This window comes from Aquarana catesbeiana, linkage group LG07 (assembly GCF_042186555.1).
Source record: "Aquarana catesbeiana isolate 2022-GZ linkage group LG07, ASM4218655v1, whole genome shotgun sequence".
NCBI classification, from domain to species: domain Eukaryota; kingdom Metazoa; phylum Chordata; class Amphibia; order Anura; family Ranidae; genus Aquarana; species Aquarana catesbeiana.
In genome coordinates, this window is record NC_133330.1 from 53,790,854 (window position 1) to 53,806,670 (window position 15,817).

At 45.7% G+C, this 15,817-nt stretch overlaps 1 protein-coding gene across 1 annotated transcript in view; it reads left to right on the plus strand.

Annotated features, from left to right (window-relative positions):
* The window catches only part of LG07H3orf49 (linkage group 07 C3orf49 homolog), a 29,430-nt gene extending 17,985 nt beyond the window's left edge, over positions 1–11,445 (plus strand). The window contains exons 3-5 of the mRNA XM_073591377.1: positions 2,442–2,572; positions 8,255–8,365; positions 10,766–11,445. Of these exons, the coding sequence (XP_073447478.1) occupies positions 2,442–2,572; positions 8,255–8,365; positions 10,766–10,963 (440 nt within the window). The 3' untranslated portion in view covers positions 10,964–11,445. The remainder of the gene's footprint in view (positions 1–2,441; positions 2,573–8,254; positions 8,366–10,765) is intronic.
* The last annotated feature ends 4,372 nt before the right edge of the window (positions 11,446–15,817 follow it).

Sequence of the window (15,817 nt, forward strand, 5' to 3'; positions counted from 1 at the left end):
GGAGGGATTGTAAAGAATATGTGGCTTCCTGTTCCCTGTGTCAGAGAAACAAAGGCCAAAACACCAAATCCTGGGGTCTGCTCAGACCTTTGCCCATTCCGGAACGACCATGGGCTGATGTCTCCATGGATTTCATTGTGGATCTACCCAGCTCAGAGAGTTTCTCCACCATCCTTGTTGTTGTCGATCGCTTTTCCAAAATGGCTCACTTTTTGCCCATGAGGGGTACTCCCTCTGCCGTAGACACGGCCAACATCTTTCTAAAAGAGATTGTTAGGCTCCATGGGATACCAAGGAGCATCGTGTCGGACAGAGGCGTCCAGTTCACGTCCAAATTCTGGAGGGAACTATGCAGGGCCTTGGGTATTAACATTTGTCTTTCTTCGGCTTATCATCCCCAAAGCAATGGCCAGACAGAGAGGACCAATCAGACGCTAGAGCAATACCTCCGCTGCTTCTGCTCGGGATCCCAGGATGATTGGGCGAGCCTCCTCTCTTACGCTGAATTTGCGTACAACAACTCTATCCATGCCTCCACCAACCAGACCCCTTTCTGGATCAATTGTGGGTTCCACCCCACATCCTTCGCTAATAACATCCCCGAAACGGCAGTTCCTGCAGTCCAGGATAGGATAAATTCACTACAAACTAACGTTCAAAAAATACAAGACACACTACGCAAAACCCAGGAGGACTACAAAAGACAATACGACCGGGGCAGAAAGGCAAACCCAAGATTTGATGTAGGAGACGAGGTCTGGCTGTCCACCCTTAATTTGAGATTACCGCTGCCATCTCGAAAGCTCGGGCCTAAATTCATAGGGCCTTTTCAAGTCAGGAGGATTATCAACCCTGTGGCTGTGGAGTTGACACTTCCCAAGACATACCGGATTCACCCCGTTTTCCATGTGTCACTTTTGAAGCCTGTGGTGCCCAGTCCTTTTCCGGGAAGAGGAGAACCCCCTCCTCCGCCAGTCAGAATCGATGGTGAGACTGAATTCGAAGTGGAATCCATTCTTGGTTGCAGAAAGAGGGGCAGACAGTTACAGTACCTGATTCAATGGAAGGGGTACCCCCCCGAAGATAATTCCTGGGAGCCCGCCAGGAATCTGCACGCTCCACAGTTAATTCGAATGTTTCATCGAGATCATCCGGAACTGATGACCAGCCTTGGCGTCCAGTGTCCGCCCTTAGGAGGGGGGCACTGTCAGGAGCCAGGGAGCGTCTCCGCTCGCCGGGCTCCGGTGCGCATGCGCACGGGACGAGCACTTCGCCGCACACCCGTCCGCGGCCTGATGGTGCGGCGCGCGCGGGTGCACGGCGGTCCCCGTGTGCGCGCCGTAGCCCGTGCGGGTGCCCGGTAGCGCGTCACACTGACGCGCTCGCCGGCAGGGGGACTATATCTGACGGCTCCAGCGCCCAGTCGGGTTGCTGGTTTGTCGTCAGCTCTCCCTGTTCCTTGAGCCTGTGTTTCCCCTGTACTTTGCCTGATCTGTGTACCGAAACTCTGCTGGCTTGTTTAACTACTATTCTCCTGGATTGTCCCTTGTACTGCTGCCTGATCTGTGTACCGAACCTCTGCTGGCTTGTTTAACTACTACTCTCCTGGATTGTCCCTTTGTACTGCTGCCTGATCTGTGTACCAAACCCCTGGCCTGTTTAACTACTACTCTGCTGGACAATCCCACCTATAACCTGCCTGATCTGTGTACCAAACCCCTGGCCTGTTTAACTACTACTCTGCTGGACAACCCCACCTATAACCTGCTTGACCTGTGTACCAAACCCCTGGCCTGTTTAATTACCACTCTGCCAGACTATCTTGATTCTAGCTGCCTGATCTGTGCACCAAGCCCTGGTCTGCTTAACCACTGCACTACTGGACCTTGTGATACCCTGATTATCACCTGCTTGTACCCTAACCTTTGCTTGTGTTTTCAGCCCTGCTCCCTACGGATCCCAGAACACCCGCTTCCAGCTTCGGAACCTACTATCCTTCCGGAAGCCCGTGCCTCCGCGTGCCCTCAGCCTCCTGTACCCATTTCGGGGGTCTGGGTGCGCGTGGTCGTAAGGGCGAGCCGCTCTCGGCATCTCGGCCTCGGTGAGTATCTGTCCGTGACAATGTGGTACTCATTTAGACTGTCATACAGAAGCCTCTAGTTGTACTTTTAATATACTTGTGAAAATTTGCTACTTTCTGAGCGACCTTTTTTCGTAGGAAAGAGATGGTTTGACTTTTGGCTGACCCACAGAGTGCATTTTAGAACTTCTTACATGATATTTATTATTACTGCACCTCACTGATTACATGGACTGTCAAAGTTTTTTGTATGAAAAAGTCCCACTCTAAACCTTGCATTGAGGCCCAGTATCTTTTACTTCTGCCATGTAACTACTGTTATCTGTTCAGTGTAACTTATAAGAGTATTTTTCTTTGCAAGCAATTCTCCAACTGGATGTTAATGTTGTAGAGGCAGAGACGAAGAAACTCATGGCGGACAACCTCATTGTGCGCTCCAAGAGGATGACAAGGCGTGTGTCTGTCACCGCACTTCCCACCGGCCTGCAGAAGGTAAAGGTCCATTGCTACCAATGGGCTCTCTATAAACGCATCATGACACAGTGACAGCTCATCCAGTTCTCAATAGCTTTTTCCAAAACCCAAAATACAACTCCAAAGGTGATTGAGCAACTCCAATTAGACTGAAAAGACATCATTTTTCCAAGGGAAATCCCCTATAAAACATCCAGATTTATTGTTATAGTTAAAAACTCTTACACCTTCCAGAAGAAAGATCTTATGTTAGCAAAGTATTAAAGTTCAACTCCATGGAAACATGGAAATCGTCCCTTGTGGTGGGGCTGCATCCACACTGCAAGGGTTTTCCTGCTCGTTTAATCTAGAGGAAAGAAAAAGCATCTTTACCTCCCCAATCCTCTGCTCCCCCAGTAAACGGCGTTTACCCTGTGCTCTGGCAGTGGACTGTCCCTCAGCATCATCATGTCCATTGGATGGCTACAGACCATGCATCAGCCTTGGAAACATCAGAACCGTAGATCGTTGGAGCATAGGGGAGAAAATGCTGTAGGGACTGATCTAGCAGCATGGAGGAGCCAAGGATTGGGCAAGTAGATATTCTTCTCCATGTCCCCTAGACCTACAGTATTATTGTCAAGTTTGCCAGAGTCATATTTAAAAGTAATTTTTAGAGTCATTTCTGTCTATGTGGAGATGGACTCTTGATCTCAGGATTACATTTGTAAAGACTATTATATGCAGCATGTAAATTAAGTATACCAATTGCCCAAAAATATGTAGACACCTCACCAAATTATTGAGTTTAGGTGTTTCCAGTGAAGGGTACTGTTAATAACACAGCACCCAAAATAATTGTAGGCAATTATATGATTCCAAACTTTTTGCATTGGTTTGGGGAAGACCCTTTTCTTTTACAACAAGACTGCGCCCCTGTGCACAAAGCCAGCTCCATAAAGACATGGTTTGATGAGTGTGGAGGAACTTGAGTGTCCTGCACAGAACCCTGACCTCAGTCCCTACTAAATACCTTTGAAAAGAATTGGAAAGCCTATTGAGGACCAGGTCTTCTCATCCAATATCAGTACATGACCCCATAAAGTTTCTTTTGGCTCAATGGTTACAAATGCTCACACTGCAAAATCTTATGGACTCCAAATCTTTCCCAGAAGAGTGGAAGATGTTGAAGCTGCAAAAAAGGAGGGAGAGGGGCAACTCCATATGATTGCCCATGGTTTTCTAAATGGGCATTCAAAAACATAACCTCATATAAATGTGATGGTCAGGTGTCCACAAACTTTTGTCTTCTTTTAACCGGGGAGGTGCCTTCTTGGTTCTTCAAGGGTGGCTTAGTAAAATGCCTTAAAATTGCCCCAAACTGCTCAATAATTTTATACAAGCCAGCGGGTGGTAAAAGCCCCAGGTTTTTTTGTTGGGTGCGGACATCAGTAGAACAATAGACGTCTTTGGTTGATAAGTAGGTTGTTGACCCCCTGCCCCTCTCTGTCAGCACTGGGGTCCTGTTAGCTGCATGAGGGAGAAGAAATGCTGGAATACTAGTAAATACCAGTGTGCAAAAGTGTATTTGCTTTGTAAAAATAAATCACCTCTAATCTTGAGTGTCCTATGTGTGTGAATGCTGCTGCTATATATAAAACTATTAGTTTAGTTATTTTCATTTTAGAATGGGGTGTATCAAGATGTGCAGAATTTTAAAGGGTGCCTTGACTGGAAAAAGTTTGAGACACACTGATATAGTGTATAATATAGATCATATAGATTTTTTTATAAATAAATAACCCTCACATTGTAGCTAGCCATGACTGAAAGTTTTAAAAATATAACTTGAGCCTCAGTATTATCTTTACCTGTACCATGCACGCCTAGAATATGCATCTTGGGCATTTTGGATGAGGAACAGTGTTAGAGGTATCATAGAGTCCCTGTTTATGGCTAGAAAGGCTAGTGCACTCAAGTGGATTTAACTCAACCCTCCATCGGTTCGTACGTGGATAAAGATAGTTAATTAAATATTGCCATATAAAAAAACTTGTATATGAACATAGAGGTGGCCCTAAGAAATATAATAGAATTTGGGACGTATGGTGCTCATCTTACCCTTACTATTTCCAGTAATTAAGAAAGCATACATTACTTGGTCCATTGACTCAGGGGTAAGGTAGAGTAATTATCAGAACCCAGTTCTTCTAATGCGGATTTTATATGTCCAGGGGAATAGTTTCCGAATTATTTTATGGTTTTTTTTTTTTGATTTTGCAATCCAAACAAAGCTGAATCTGTATTTTCCAACACTTGCTACGTGTCGGTTTTATTGTACTTTATATGCTATGGTGCTCATGTTTTGAGGTATGTTGAATGTGTTATTGTAATATACATTCATCAATAAAAAGAGTTTAAAAAATATAGATATATAATTTGAGCAAAGAAAAATATGGTATATAGAGGTTATAGGTTATAGAGTCACATGGAGAACGTATTAATCATGTGGTCACCATTTAAACAGAAACACTAAGGGACTGGCTCAGCATGAACATCAGTCCCGCAATCCTCTGGCAGAGATCATATGACTAATGCTTTGGCAAGGGTCATGTGACCCAGCAGCGATCAGAATCACCTTTTTGTTTTTAGCACTTTCAATTACCTACTATTGCAGTGTATGTGTTAAACATCATTTTAAATGGGAAAGCCCATAATTAATATACCACTAATAGTAAGAAACAGGCCTCGTGCTAAAATAAGAACTGCCTGTGGACTCACCAAAACGACTAATATGCTTCTATGTCTTAAGTGCAATATGGGACTGGTGTCTACTTTCAGTGGAATTATTTTAAATGCAATGCCTCTCCATATTGTGTGGCTCTGTTTTATTAAAGATGTCCACAGACTGGTCGGCTCACTTAATGTTTCTTTTACACCCATTTTTTTCATAATCTGCAAGTACACAAAATGATCATCTTCAGACCTAGTGGATGCATCAATGTGACATGACTGATATTGCACTGCCATCTTTTGGTTACAAGTGGTACTGCTTTATAAATGTGTTTTTTTTTTTTTTTTTTTAATGCCAAGCATCATCTATAAGTAGCTTATAAAATATGACAACCAGTGGTGCAAGTTAAATAGTTTTTTGTCTTTTTGTCCCAGGTAGAGAAATATAGGGCTAAAGCTTTATGATGCCCAGTGTGCACATTCACTATATTACCAAAAGTATTGGGACGCAATACAAGAGCAGTCAAACAGTGGGGTGATGTCTCCACGACCTACTTTAGACAGATGAGTCATCTTACATGTAGGTGGTTTGCCTCCTTGGTTGACTCTTCACTGTAAACTGCAAGAGGAGAGTTGACTACATAGCTTCCCGCATGATTATTATTGCAGGATCATCAAATTGAACCTGACAGCCTGAGATCTCTAAAGGAATATAGAACATATAGTTCATATATGCTCAAAGACAGGATTACTGGATTTCCTATGCCATACTGATATCTATTTTCCAGTCAAACAACACTATATTGTTAAGAGTATTGGGACGCCTGCCTTTACACGCACATGAACTTTAATGGCATCCCTATCTTAGTCCGTAGGGTTCAATATCGGTGGCGTTTCCAGCTTTCATATTTAGGGGGGCACATGGGGGGACAGGGACAAAAGTAGGGGGGCCAACCATAAAACACAATTATATATATTTATATATATATATATTCCAAGAATAGGATGCACTCCAGAGGTCATCAATGCAGCCTCACCAGTGCCCATCAATGCAGCCTCACCAGTGCCCATCTTTGCAGCCTCACCGGTGCCCTTTCAATGCAGGCTGATCAGCGCCCATCAAAGCAGCCTCACCAGTGCCCATCAATGCAGCCTCACCATTGCCCATCAGCGCCCATCAATGCAGCCTCACCAGTGCCCATCAATGCAGCCTCACCAGTGCATGGTAATTAGAGAGAGGGGAGGGAAAGGGTGGGGAGAGCGCTGATTACACTGAGCGGGGATCTCCCACTTACCCGGCGGCCGGTGTTATATGAAGTCCCGCCTCCTGGACGGGTTCCTATGATAGACTGCACACAGTGGCCATGCCATGTAAACGGGAGATCTGTGTAATCCGGCAGCACTCGCCCCCCCCTTCCTCTCCAAGGCATGCCCAGTGGGGCCCATGGTAGGGTTGCAGGGACATACTTGGTCTGGGGACAGTCCCTGGAAACTGGGGACTTCTGGTCACCCTAGGCTAGGGACCAGCAGGCCCCACAGGCCAGTGGCCAGCAGGACCCACAGGTTCTGCTAGGAGCTGGCTCTGGACCTGTGGGTCCTGCTGGCCACTGACCTGTGGGTCCAGCTGGGAGCGGAAAATAGCCTATGGGTCCTGCTATTTGCTGGCCTATGGGTCCTGCTGGCCGCTGGCCTGTAGGCCATGGCCAGCAGCCAGCAGGACCCACAGATCCGTGGTCAGCTCCCAGCAGTATTCACAGGCCATGGGCACTGGGGCAGGGTAAATGAGGTGTATGGGGGTGGGGGGATAGTTAGGATGATCATGTGGGGTCAGCTGGGGGCGTCAGGGTCTCTCAACTCAGCTATGGCCGGAATTGGCAGCTGCCAGCTCAGGCTCAGAGCTCAGCAGGACAGGTCCTCCTCCTTGCAAGGCCTCCTCTAGTCCTGGGGGGGTGGGTGATGTTCCTGTCTCCAGGGGTCAACTTCTGATGTGCGTGCACAGTGTACTGCAGCCACCAGCGGCGTGCCCAGGCCAGACACGTGTGTGTCCACTGTCCAGCTCCAAGAGATCCAACCACAGGGATTGGGAGTTGTAGCTATCTCAGGCTGGCTGCACTGATCTCCAGACTCCACCCACCGGGACCAGGGAGCTTCAGCATGCAGAAGCCACCGCCGTGGACTACAACTCCCATAAACAACAGCGGCGGCTGTCACGTGACGTCACCTAGCCCGACTTCCTTGAGGCAGCGGCTCTGAGACTGACATATAAGTGACGGGTCCTTCGGACAGTCGCGACGCCGGCCGTTTTAATGGGTTATATCGTGACGCCACTGTTCAATATTGAGTTGGCCCACCCTTTGCAGCTATGACAGCTTCAACACTTCTGGGAAGGCTGTCCACAAGGTGATTATGTGAATGATTGACCGTTCTTCCAGAAGCACATTTGTGAGGTCAGGCTCTGATGTTCGACAAGAAGGCCTGGCTCGCAGTCTCCGCTCTAATTCATCCCAAAGGTGTTCTATCAGGTTGAGGTCAGGACTCTGTGGAGGTCAGGACTCTGTGGAGGCCAGTCAAGTTCCTCCACCCCAAACTTGTTCATCCATGTCTTTATGGACCTTGCTTTGTGCACTAATGCACAGTCATGTTGAAACAGGAAGGGGCCATCTCCAAACTGTTTCCACAAACTTGGAAGCATGAAATTGGCCAAAATGTCTTGGTCTGCTGACCCCTTAATAGTTCCCTTCACTGGAACTAATGGGCCAAGCCCAACCCCTGAAAAACAACCCCACACCATAATTCCCCCTCCACCAAATGATTTGGACCAGTGCACAAAGCAATATTATTATTTTTTTTTCCGGGTTAAGCATACATACTTGAACAGAATTTTTTTTTTTAAACCAGAGATTAGTGTTGCTATGCTGGCACACAGTTACAGCTAGAATGTGTTGTTTGGCTATAATGAATTGTATAGCTTCTTTCTCCTCTGTGTAGGGCTCATATTCCTCTAAAAAGAGACACTTTGTGCTGATGAGACGGAAGAAGAAGGCTGTGGAGAAGGTGAAACAGCAGTCTGAGTATACAGTGCATGGCCTACAGGTGCAGGTAAATCATCATGCTGAACAGATGATTCTTGTATCAGACAACTTCTCCATACAAAAGTGGCGATTGCTGTATAGATCACTGATAAGGCCGCTGCACACAACACAGGTTTGATTCTTGTACAATGATTTTTAATAACATTCATGGATAAATACTTTAGGAACAATTGCTTCTCTGTTGTACCTACTGTATAACATGCATAAAATGAGGGATGCATTTCTGCAAACACAGGCAGTGGCCTTGGGTGGCAGGACTGCCAGGGACAGTACATATAAAATTAGTGATCATTACTTTCCAGGGTGGTGCGCACCTAGCGTCATCTTGACTTGTCATCCTAGAAGGTGTAGGGAGATGAAGAGCACCAAAACCTAAGGTTTAGGCATCCAAGGGTATTATTTTGTCACAGAAGCCCATCAAAAAGCCAACACTTTTTGGGGGATATAAGATTACCACTTCATCAGGGATTCAGGCTGGGTTCACACTTAGTGCAGACATGACTCACAGCAGGGGTCTGGTGCATCCCCGTTCTGAGGAACGAATCAGGCCCAAATTTTTGCCGGAATTCGGACCTGAAACGGAACCAAAGATGCACAGGACCTCTGTGCAATTCACTCCGTGGCCACCATGGAGATGTGTGAACCGGCTCCATTGAGACATACTCCCCTGTCATGCGAATGGGATGCATGACTAAGCTCCGGAGGGCAGAGTAAAACATGTTGGGGGAGTGTACATAACAAAACAGTGTTGCGCTTCCTAAATAACTACCAATAAATCCTTAAAGAGAATAGATGATTAACTTGCAATAAAGCAAGATACTGAGTGCACAATCAAATATTTGTGTTCCCTGACTGGGAATAGTGAACAATACACAATAATGAAATATACGTGTTCCCTATAGGGGAATAATGAACAATAGACAATAAAGATAAAGTCCACACACTCAAAAAAAATTGAACAAAAATAAGAGTCCAAATGCACAAAAATAATCCTCAGAGTCTTCTGCACAAAAACACACAACACACCACTAGCGCATAAACATTGAAAATGCAAGTGCTCTCCTCCACCCCAATATCCTAGCTGCTCACCTCACGTTCTGACCCCTGTTTCACCAAAAGGTCAGAAAAAGCAGGTTCCCTTTCAGGGATATAAACGAATCAGCTGGTCATGGAGCTCCTATTCCGTCCGTGCTGCCTCCGGCTGATTAGGTGGACACCAGCCAGTACAGATTCCCTCATTGGGGTCCGGTGCACATAGGAACAGAAAAGGCAAAATCTAGTGCTCTCTGTATAGCAAAACGGTTTATTTCCTCATAAAAACATTAAAACGTTACTCACAAACGCAGCACTTGAGCAGTGCAGGCTCAGGATACATAGAAACGACAAGATGCTTGCGGGATGATGTTGCCACTGCGACTTCTTCCCCCATATGCGTTACGTCAAATGGGCTACTACACCACCGTGACTTCCTCGGTAATGTTGGGGGTGTGGCCTGGTCAGAGTCCAGGCTGTGGTTGCCACTCCATTCATTGCAGTAGGACACCATAAATGTGCGACTTCTAGGGGTTACCCTTCCTTTATTGATGCATTTACCTTACCTGGCCAACTACCCTGGAAGCTGGAAATCACTATAGTAGGCACTGCTACGACAGTAATCTCCACTAACTTGCAGGTGCCATGCTAAGTGGCTGCACTGCTGCTTACTGGACACAGGAGGTTGCCCGCTCAGCACTGAAGCCCTCTAGAAAAGGCTTTACATTTTCTGAATGCATGCAAAGCATGCTTTGATTAGACAAGGTGGAGAGCCTGGCTGGGGAATGCACTCTCTAACTCGATCAATCAAAGAATGCTTTGCATTCTTCAAAAACTGTAGTATTGGGTACCTACTTCAGTGATTTCCAGCTTTTAGGTGGATTGGCCAAGTATGGTATATGCATAGTTACAGTGGTCCAAGATGGACCACTGTAACTATGTAAAAATAGCCATACCTGGACATCCTCTTTAACTGAAGGAGTGAAGCCCAACTGGTTAAATACTTGCCTTTTTCGCCACTCCAGTGATTTTCACTATGCAACCGTGCCAGGCCCTGCAAGTCTTTCCCTTTGAAAGCTTCACCGCCGAGTCCTTTTCTTAGGGCCCATGCAAACCGTAGCCCTATACATTCCTATAGGAGGGCTGTAACCATGGCAGCCTCCGGCAGATTAGCTCTCTTATTGAAATGAATGGGTCCAAGGGGCACAAGCATATTAAATCAGGACCCAGCGGGCATGTTTTCAAAGGAAACCTTGAGCAGGGATGGGTCTCACAGTGAGGACTGCTCCAATGTAAAGTAAAAGACACTCCAAACCTCTCAATACTGCCCTGGCTGGAGGACTTGTAACATCACACATTTCCTTCTGCATTACAGGTGGATGACCTTATTGAAACAATAGCTGAGAAATCCAGCAAGCTCTTGGAGCAGAGACACGAGGAATTACGTCAATGTCAGTCTCTGGGAGATGAAATCCTTCAATGTTCAAAGCAATTCCAGAGAATCTCCAAAAAGAACACCAGAAAGTACAAGTTTAGGAATGTCTGTTTTCCGTGTATCTGCTGCTGTTACTAGAATGACATACCCAGCGGGCAGCTGAGATCAGCCCAGTGTGTGATAGAACTAATCTTCAAAGCTTGCAAATAATAACACAGTGAACCTGTTTTTCTGCTCTTTTTGCACATAAGCAAATATAGATATAAGAAAAAAAATAAAATAAAAAGTGATTGGCTATATTGTAAAGAGAAAACAGTGCCATTAGGAATGAGTGAAAGTGAGAGTTCTCAATTCCCCTAAATTATGGTAAGAAATTAATGAAGCTGCCATTTGGATGGAATGCACCAAGGGCTTGTTCGCACCAGGTGCGGTGCGGCAAACATGTGCAAAATTGCATGTTTTCTGCACCGCACATCCGACCTGATCAGATGGTCCATTCAGCCCTATGGACCGGTGGGCGTAAACAAACTTGAGACCCCCCCTTTTTTTTTCTTACCTGAGCCCATCCGATCCAGCGATGTGCGTGAGCCCAGCGGCTCCAGCCGCTGTCTCTTTTGTCATTGGGCAGATCGATTGGCTCCCGCTACGGTCAATCAAATACAGTATCAGGGGGCCAAGTCCAGCTGTCTGTGTCAATGGACGCAGCAGCAGTGGGACTCTGGGGCGAGCCCACACAAGTGCCCCCCAGAGAAAGTTGCTTTCTGTGGGGCCACCAGGTGGATGGGAGGAACCAGGAGCGCCGACGGGGCACCCTAGAGGAGGAGAATCGCGGCTGCTCTGTGCAAAACACCACATTAAGATAAATGTTGATGGTTTAAAGCAGGGGTCTCCAAACTTTTTAGCCCAAGGGCCACATGGTAGATTTTACAAATATTCGCGGGACGAATAAATAAATAAATGAATAAAATTTAAATAATCTCATCATAGGCTTTCCGCGTGTCTGTGTCCCTGTCAGAGTCTCCTTGCACATTGTGTCCCCATCAGAGGATTTCCACACATCTGTGTCCCCCATCAGAACCTTTCAACATATCTGTGTCCCCACCAGACCCTTCCACACATCTGTGTCCCCATTAGAGCCTTTCCGCATCTCTGTGTCCCCCATCAGAGTCTCCCCAATATCAGTGTCCCCATCAGGGTTTCCCCATCAACTGTAAAATACGTTCATTGGTGTCCCCAGTATCAGTGTCCCCATCATTGGTCTCCCCAGTATCAGTGTCCCCAGCAGAGTTTCCAAATCCTCAGTGTCCCCATCAGCAGTCTCCTCATCATCAGTGTCCGCAGAAGTTTCCCCATCAACAGTGTCCCCAGCAGTCCCCCCATCAACAGTGTCCCCAGCAGTCTCTCCATCATCAGTCCATCATCACTGTCCCCAGCAGTCTCCCCATCATCAGTTTCCCCAGCAGTCTCCCCATCATCAATGTCCCCAGCAGTCTCCCCATCATCAATGTCCCCAGCAGTCTCCCCATCATCAGTGTCCCCAGCAGTCTCCTCATCATCAGTGTCCCCAGCAGTCTCCTCATCATCAGTCCATCATCAGTGTCCCCAGCAGTCTCCCCATCATCAGTGTCCCCAGCAGTCTCCCCGCCATCAGTGTCCCCAGTAGTCTCCCCATCATCAGTCTCCCCACCAGTGTCCCCAGCAGCCTCCCCATCATCAGCAGAGTCTCCTATACATGTACATTTGCCATTTGCCACTTGCCTCTTGCAGCTCTCCTGCACCTCCCGACTCCTGACGGCTGCTACACACATAGGAGGATCTCTAATACATACAGCGGGCGGGACGCCGGGAGGTGCCACGCTGATGACGCCATTGGTTGCTAGGATAGGCAGTCCCAGCGGCAAATCCTCAGCACAGCGTGGCAGCATGGGAGGGTGTGGGGGAGTGGCCAGTCATACTGCTGATCTGCTGCTTTTAAAAGCAGCAGATCAGCAATGCTATGAGTCTGGGTGAGCCGCGGGCCAGGGAAAAGGCACAAGTGGGCCGGATGTGGCCCGCGGGCCGGGGTTTGGAGACCCCTGGTTTAAAGGGTACAATGGACTATTAATGGCTCTAAAGCAGGGGTCTCAAACTGGCGGCCCTCCAGCTGTTGCAAAACTACAAGTCCCATCATGCCTCTGCCTGTGGGAGTCATGTTTGTAACTGTCTGCCTTGCAATGCCTCATGGGACTTGTAGTTTTGCAACAGCTGGAGGGCCGCCAGTTTGAGACCCCTGCTCTAAAGGGTTAAATTCGCTCCTGTAACTATCCTACATTTGTTCTTTGCCCAAAAAAGCCCTCACATTAGCCTCATTATTTTAATTAAATAAAACAAAAAGATAAAAAAAAAGCTGCAGGACACAAATAACACACCAAAAAAAAACCAACCAAACAGATTTATAAAGCAGTGAACCTGACACTCAAACATGCATACGTGTTAAATGACAGTGATTGATTCACTACCAGTGAATGTTTCATAAAAAAACATTAGTAACATTTAGTAACATTAACTGTATATGCCCCTAAGGCAGGGGTAGGCAACCTTTGAGAGGTGGAGATCTACCTGAACAAAGTGAAAGATCAAAAGTCATTAGGGTTTTTTTTTTTTTTAACTACCAAGACCAAACTAAATAGCAAGGAATACTTAGAAAAATATATTAAAACAAATGTCACAAATGTAAACTTGGCCTACCTTACAAGTGGACAGTGTCAGTCAGAGCAGTTAATGGTGTGTGGACAGTATCAGTAGGGCAGAAGATAGTATGTGCGCGGAGTCAGTAGGACAGAGGACAATGCCAGTAGTTTATTTGTATTTTTTTTCAATTCTTTTTTACAATATTTTTATATATATATTTTTTTTTTACAATTGTTTTAGGAGCACTGTTGTGGGGCTTTGGTGAAATATCAGGGGTTTAAACAGATGCCTGATATTTCACTTTTGAGACAGAGAAAGGGACTGAGGACAGGTATTCCCCAGTCCCTTTCTCTGCAGCCTCAGCTGCGCTGGACTGGGAATAAATGGGGAGTCCTCTGTGCTGAGTGGCTTCCTATTCTTCACAAACGAAAGCATAGTAAACAGTTTATTATGCTTCAGTTATGAATTGACACAGTCAGTGATCAATACCATTCACTGACAGTATTGATTCAGAAAAAGGAAGGGGGCAGTAAATGACATAATTACAGGCCCTTTCCCTGCTTTACATCCTGAGACATTCCCCACAGCAGCCAGCAGGAGAGACGAGGAGGCATGGGCGCAGTAAAGGCGTCTTTCTGGCAACTTGACCATGCAGCTAATTTTTGTTCTAGTATCGGCGTATTGTGCTCCAGTGTGCTCTTCTTCCAGAGCAGCCTGTATTTCTCAAGAGGTTACCTGTGGGTTTTTCTTTCTATCCCAAACAGTTCTTCTGGTAGTTGTGGCTGCAATCTTTGTTGGTCTACCAGACCTTGGCTTGGTATTAGGAGATCCCCGAATTTTCCACTTCCTAATAAGTGAACAGTACTGACTGGCATATTCAAGGCTTTGGATACCTTTTTAAATCTTTTTCCATCTTTATAAAGTTCCATTATCTTGTTATGCAGGTCTTTGACAGTTCTTTTCTGCTTCCCATGGCTCAGTATCTAGCCTGCGCAGTGCATCCACGTGAGAGCTAACAAACTAATTGACCATTTATTCACTAATTGCAATTTAAAAAGCCACAGATGTGGGAAATTAACCTTTAATTGCCATTTTAACCTGTGTGTGTCACATTCCAGGGTTTTTTAACTTTTGATCAGGTCCATTTGCATAATTTCAGTTATCATTACGATTTAAAAAAGAGCCAAAACAACTATGTGATAATAAATGGCTTCATATGATCACTATCCTTAAAGAGTAACTCCACTTTTGTTGAGAAAAAAAAACATTCCTCTCTGGGTGGTCTAGGTACATTACAAAGTTTTTAACAAACTCTGTTGCAGATTCCTACCTTTTGTTATTCTGAAGAAATTCCTGTGTGTGTCTGTCCATGTGGGAAAGTGAATCTAATGGGAGTGGTTTCATAATTTTCCATCAGCTGTGGCACCTGCAGGGCACTAATGAGGAAAGCGGTTGGGCCGACATCCCTTTAGATGTGATTTCCTATTGGGAGTATCTCACCAAAAATGAAATTTATGTTGCGGGGATGTCTGACATCTTATGCCGCGTACACACGACCGGACTTTTCGGCAGAAAAGGTCATTCCGGTTGTGTGTGGGCTTCATCGGACCTTTTCTGTCGAAAATTCTGACGGACCTCAGAAATAGAACATGTTTCAAATCTTTCTGACGGACTCAATTCCTATAGAAAAAAACGTTCGTCTGTATGCTAGTCCAACGGACCGAAAACGATGCAAGGGCAGCTATTCGCTACTAGATATTGAACTTCCTTTTCTAGTCTGGTCGAACGTCATCACCTTTGAAACTATCGGACTTTGGTGGGATCGTGTGTAGGCAAGTCCGTTTCGTCAGAACTCCGTTGAAAAGTCCTTCGGAGTTCAGTCCGATGAGAAGCCCGCTCGCGTGTACGCGGCATTACTTGTATCTTAGTGTAGACTTCTGAGAAAATCAGTGACAGAATCACACAAGCAGGAAATTATGTTTCTGGGGGGCGTTCTGTACAAATTCTGTGTACAGAACATCTACAGGTAGCCATATTGCACTTTACAGAAAATGACAGAGCTGCAGATTGGAAAGGAAAGGTCATTTTAAATAACAGTTACAATATGACTTGTGTTGCAATTGTATATGCTATATTATTTTTTTCTTTATTTGTTATTTTTTTTTCCCCCCCACGAAAGTGGAGTAACCCTTTAAATAAAAGAAAGTTTTTTTGGCATGATCAGTCAGATTTTCAATATCAATGCCAAAATGTCACAATTTCTGCCAGGGTATGCAACCTTTCGAGCTCAACTGTAGTTTGATTGGTTGCTATGGATTGCTT